A 6,181-nucleotide genomic window follows, 5' to 3' on the forward strand; every position below is an offset into this window, starting at 1 on the left:
GATTGTAAAAAAAAATTTGTTCTCAAAACTAATGAGCTGCTTTTATGGTTTAGTCATGGAGTCAGTCCCCCAGTCGTCCCCAGTGGGTCGCTGGCGGTTCTTTATCAACCAGACCATTCGTCACAGAGACTCCCTGTCTGGCCAGGGTGCAGTCACACCTCCGCCCACTGCTGAGGCAAAAATTCCCCAGTCTCCTCAAAAAGATGAAGGTGAGACAAAATCAGTCTGTGGTAATGATGCGGCTTATTGAAATGACAGAGAAAGTAACAAAAACTAAATGTGTGTTTTCTTTTGGCTTTAGAAACATATTCATCTCAGACTCTTGAGCCAGTCACTGAAAAGGTGTCTTCCCCTCACAACTCCTTTTCATCTGCCTCATCTTCAGCCTTATCTCTCTCTGCCCCTTCAGCCACTATAGCTAAGACCACATCCTATGAAACCATTGCTGCTTTAGATGACCACATTACCAGTTGTCTTCCAACTACAGCAACAACAACTGCTGCTAGCATCCCAAAATTGTCAGATGCTCCTGCTGTTGTGTCTCCTTCAGCCACCACCATAGTTTCTAGTAACCAAACCCCTGCAGTCACCAATGTTTTCTCCACTGTACCTCAGAATATAGAAGGTACAATGGGCAATGCATCAAGGCCATCAGCAGCTGAAACGTCATCAACCTCTATTCACTCCACTCCTCTGGCTCTTGTAACTCAACTTCCCATTGAAGAGCAGCAGGTGTTTACACAAATGACTTGTCTAGTCCCACAACAATCACAGCTGCAAGCAACAGCACAGCCGCAGCACTTAGCAAGTCCATTTGAACAACAGATACAGCAGTTAACACCAAAACAACACATTTCCCAGTACCAGGGCAACCAAGATCAAACTTTGCTGCTGCAAGAACAACCACTGCAACAGGAAGCACAAGTGCTACAAAGGCAAAAAGATGTTCAATTACACCTTCCTGAAGATCCTGTGTTTCTTCAGTCGGGCCAAAGAGAGGTGCTGCAAGCATCTACACTTCAGATTCTGCAACCAATGCCCCAATCCCTGCCACCTCAACAGCAGCCTTTACAATACGCCCCTCAGTTACCTCAGGAGCCTCTGTTTCAGCAGCCTACACAGACAGTTTCTGCCCCTCAGGCTCTTATAGTTCCCCAGCAGCAAGAGCCACAGCATCAACAGGGGACCTTGCAACAGATGATACAGCAGCAGCAAATTATGCAACTTCACCTGCAGCAACAACAGCATCAGCTGTTTGTGGGTGTTGCAGCTCAAGGCCAAATGTTTCCCACTTCCATAAGTCAACAGTTTCTCCAACAGCAGGCACAGCTAAATGTTACAGCTGTACCACAACATCAGATTCCACAACCAAGCCTAGTGCCTGCTGAGCCGGTGCAGCCACAAACGGTGCTTCTACACTCTGAGCTGCAATACGAGAGAGCTAAAACCACAGAGGAATTGCTGTGTGCAAGTCAGAAGCAGTCCTCTTCGCATATATCAGAGTCTGAGGTGTCTGCAGGAGAGACGAGTGTCACAGATGAAACAGGCCACTTTTCTGCCCCTTTTCACCCTTCATCTGACCCCTCTCTGCCCCCTCTCCATCTTGCCTCCACTGAAGCCCACCTACCCAGCCTCTCCTTCACAATGACACCATCCCCAGGTCAACCATCTTCTGTGGCTGAGTCAGACAGCGAAGGTCCCCCGAAAATTGAATTTGGCGATAACCGTATTAAGACTTTGGATGAAAAGCTGAGAAACCTGCTTTATCAGGAGTGCAACAGCGGAGCAATGGTAGCTGGGGCTGCCTCTGTTCCAACATCAGCTGCCTCTATGCCTTTTTACCCACCTGCCACTTCCACAGACACCTCCCCACAAACCACCTCCTCGACCAGCTCTTCTACCACTCCCCGCTCCTCTTCTACCTCCCCTGACCCAGAAAGAGGGGAAGAGGAACATGAAGCTTCTTCAGAAGTGGGCGACGTTGTTCTGTCAGGCCCAGTAGAGGTACAACCTGGCCCCTCTCTCCCCTCTGGTTCTGCCTCATCCACCAAGCCCACCTCTCCCAGTCTTGCTACTGGATCCCAGGACTCATTTGTAAGAGGAGAACCATCCGTACCTGTAAGTAAACACTAAAAACAATACTAGAATTAGTCCTTCATAATCTATTGTGTAAATGTGATTCCTCTTTAAGTGTTTGTGATCACTTGTAATATTTAAATGTTAAAGTAGCTCCATTTTTTTATGTCTCCCATTCATACTGCCAGTCTTAATTGTCCTAACTGTTTTAGGCTGTACACCCACACTCCGACACCAGTGCCGTCGGAGATGCATCATGGCCTTTCAATCAGCAAGCGATCTCCCTCGAGCATGGACAGCAGCAGCACAATGCAGGAGGTGGATATTTTGGCCTAAACCTGACATGTCCTAGTATCAGAAATCCGGTTAGCAAGAAATCCTGGACTCGAAAGTTCAAAAACTGGGCATGCAAACTGCGCCACTCCGCCAGCTTGTTCAAGAAGCCCAGAGTCCCACAAGGTAGCGTCCTTTGAGGGAACGAGAGAGCACGAGAAAGAGAGAATGGGTGTTGGGGCATGAACCTAGAGCTAACATCTATTACTAATATCAACAGCAAAAATAACTCTTAACGAATAAGAAATAGTGAAAATGTAATATCTCAAGATCAATTTGTCTTTCTCCTTTATGCTTAAAGTTCCCATGTAACATCAGTTTTTACATCACTGCATACATTATTGTTTTTCCTTTTATGTTCAAATTATTTTTGCTATACTTTATTTTGTTTTGCATGGGGCACTCGGAGGGCAGAACAGTGGATTGCAGGAAAGGGTGAATGATTTTTTTTTTTGGATCAGGTAGGCATTAAAAACCTGATGCTTTCCAAGTGCAGATGAAGTCTGGAGAAAAGCCCAGCTGTGACTTTCACCCAAGGCCTGTTGTTTCTCATGACATCCTGCTTCATTGCCCCACGCCTCCAGGCTCCGCTGGCAGCTTCCACCTCACCTTCTGACTCAGTGTAGCCAGTGCATCACATAATTATAAGAATGAGATGCTAAGCAGCTAAGCAGTTTCTTGAAAATGAGTCATACCTCTTCACATTTGGTCTCGATACAACAACAAGCGCTCATGTATTTCATTGGGGTTTGATGTGAAAGACCAATGCAAAGATGAAACTTTCTAAAGAGAAATAGGATATACAGAGTTTTCAAGATATCTTAATAATACAATTCTTGAAAAGTTTGCATGCATTCGCAGGGTTGAAAAAATAACTAAATACACTATTCTCATAGTAACTAACAGATCTTGAGAGAGAGTCATGCTGTAGGAATAGGTAGCAAAGCCAAGTTAAATGTGAAGGTGAGTGGAGCTAAGTACAGGGCAGTCCTTACAGAAAAAAAAAAGTCATAGACTGCAGAAGAAAGAGGACTGGAGTCGGTTTGCTTACAAACAGGGAAACACAGCATAGAGCCAGAACAATATGTTAGAATGTCCCAAAGTCTATAAAAAAACAATTTACATTAGTTTCTGTAATTAAAAGTTTGAGTACATTTGCAAGTCACTTCATATGTGATAAAATTTTATTTAAAATACATGTGCACTTTATGTGCCTGCAGCATTGAAAATTAAGACTCAAGTTTGTAGATATAAATGTCTTGCAATATATTTTTGTGGTAATACTATGACATAAATAGAATTTTTATTTTTAGAGAAAATGTTTAATTTACAGAGCAACCCCATATCCAAAGACAGTTTGGATGTCAAATGTAATTTAAACAGAATTCAGAGATTTGAAGAATAAATTATTTTTAAAGGACTTTAACCAGAGGCTGGTATTTACAAGCAGGAAAAGAAAGAAACAAAAAGTAAAAAGAAAACATCTAGTTAAACATCTTATGAATAATTTCCATTAAGTGACCAAAGGCTGCTTTCATGGTTTTTATTGCTTTTCTCAGTTTTGCACCTTTTATTTACCTTTTACATATATATATATATATTTAGAAACAGGGTTATAGATTGAGTACTTTATCTGGGACCTGACATTTATATCTAGGGTTATGCTCAAAAGCCTTTTATGTATGTACACTGCACTTTGTTGTTAACATACTCCATCCATCTTGCATGTTTCTGTGTTTATATGTGTGGCCTGTATAGTAGTAGCTTACTGTAGGACCTCAGCTACAAGAGCACATGCATGAGCACCTTTGTTATGTTCCACACCAGTGACTAATAATGGATCGTTATCTGTAAGTAAAACCTGTAACAAACATCAACATTCCGTTTTATCTCATTACATAATTATTGTAATATGTTTTTGTAACAAATTTAAAATTTTTCTGAGATGTAATAACCCATGTCTACTTTTTGCTGTAATGCTAATCCCAAGTACCAAGTACATTCACTACACAGTGCCTGCAAGAAATATTGGTACCAGTTATTTATTTTTTTTTGTTTTGGGGGGGGGGGATTTTGTTATTTTTGTTTTTTTTACATTTAGTCACCTTACAACAACCATCTTCTGTGTATTTTATTTAGATTTAGTCTGACAGACCAACACAAGAAGAAAAAGAAGGCCATTGCTGAGAAAAAGGGTTATATGAAGTTATATTTATGTTTCCTCACAAGCACAGATCTATTTAGTTAAGACCAATACCTTCTGGCCTTTAATCTAAAACACATTTTTTTTTAGAGAGAACTAAGCCATCACATTAATCTATTAATCCTTCTGATAAAACATTGTGGTTGCAGAATTGGGGTGTGGGAAGGATTTTCTTTAAAAAGCTTCTCAGAGGTTATGCTAAGAAGTAAACAAATTGGCAGAACATTTTTGGTCTTTAACAGCTATAAGCTGGGGACTGTTTTTATTGTTAAGTGTGTAAAAAGTTCTTAAAAAGCCTTTGTCATTTTTCTTTAGTTTCACAATTGTCCAGTAATTTACTGTATGTTGGTTTAAAAACATAGGATGCAGGCTATATATACTGAAGTTAGTAGTTGTAATGTGACAGAATGTGAAAATACTTTTGCAAGGCACTTTTAATCTTACAAATTTTGTTTTGAATTTGTCTAATTTGGCATTCTTTATTAAAAGAGACCAATTGGGAATCTGAAGGTTTATTGGGTAAACAACATATCGAAATTACATTATTTAAATGCTTTATTAATCGTATTCTTTTGAATGAAAGAAACATTTTTCACCAGGTTTTTATTTAAATTTTTTTGCATCTTTAAAAGTGTAGTTATGTTCTTCATAACCTTGTCATATTCCTGGGTTATTTAATAAGATACATAACTCACACAGATATCACAACATGAAAATCAACAATGTTGCCAAGTAGCTAACTTTTTTATGTTTCTTATGTGTGTTTGTGTCTCTCTTTAATTTTTTCTGCATTGATTTGGTTTGTTCATCATTTTTCATTTATTTCTTTTTGCGTTTTTTGTTTGTTTGTTTTTCACCCTGTCATCTTATCAGAAGAACTTTCATCCAGCCAGGCACTCGAAGTTGATAAGAAGGAGACACAGTTAGGTTCACCTAAAGAACAATTTCAGGTAGGAGTCATGCATCCTGATTTTAGACTCTGCTTTATTTGGTCTGGACCATCAAATATCTCCTAATTTATGTTATCAGGTTAATCCAGTTTCCCAGACCTCGCCTCCAAAGGATCTGTTGTCAGGCCATGGTAGCATTCATAGAAAAGTGGGGCGTTTCTCTGTGACGAAAACAGAAGACAAACAGACTGACAGCTCAACAGTGTCTCCTGATTTGGGAAGAGGCAGGAGAAAAACCCAGGCAAAGGAATGGGACAAAGAAGACGGTAAGATGACCCCATTAAAGAGCCACCATTCTCGTGGTTTTGGACACAGCCACTCCCCACTTGGCAGCAGTGATGATGATGATGATGAAAGTGAGTTGGGGGATGAAGGATTAAGAAAAGAACTGCAGAGACTAAGAGAAAAGTAAGTCATTAACAAGGAAACGTGTTAATTGTTTTACTTTCCATTCATTTGATTTTTTTATTATTATTTTGCACATCTCTCTGCAGGCACATCAAAGAGGTTGTCTCCCTTCAGGCCCAGCAGAACAGAGAGCTTCAGGAGCTCTACAGACAGCTTCGTTCTCTCAAAGACCAAAGACAGAGTTTACCTGCCTCTCTTTATGGAACTCCTC

At 40.3% G+C, this 6,181-nt stretch overlaps 1 protein-coding gene across 1 annotated transcript in view; it reads left to right on the forward strand.

Moving 5' to 3' along the window:
- wnk3 (WNK lysine deficient protein kinase 3) overlaps positions 1–6,180 on the forward strand; it is a gene marked incomplete at its 3' end in the record, with an annotated part of 41,528 nt that extends 35,348 nt beyond the window's left edge. Inside the window, exons 17-22 of the mRNA XM_015377900.1 lie at positions 54–209; positions 302–2,118; positions 2,289–2,535; positions 5,486–5,562; positions 5,642–5,970; positions 6,057–6,180. Of these exons, the coding sequence (XP_015233386.1) occupies positions 54–209; positions 302–2,118; positions 2,289–2,535; positions 5,486–5,562; positions 5,642–5,970; positions 6,057–6,180 (2,750 nt within the window). The remainder of the gene's footprint in view (positions 1–53; positions 210–301; positions 2,119–2,288; positions 2,536–5,485; positions 5,563–5,641; positions 5,971–6,056) is intronic.
- Between the last annotated feature and the right edge of the window lies 1 nt (position 6,181).

This window comes from Cyprinodon variegatus, unplaced genomic scaffold (assembly GCF_000732505.1).
Source record: "Cyprinodon variegatus isolate N-32 unplaced genomic scaffold, C_variegatus-1.0 Scaffold161, whole genome shotgun sequence".
NCBI lineage: Eukaryota > Metazoa > Chordata > Actinopteri > Cyprinodontiformes > Cyprinodontidae > Cyprinodon > Cyprinodon variegatus.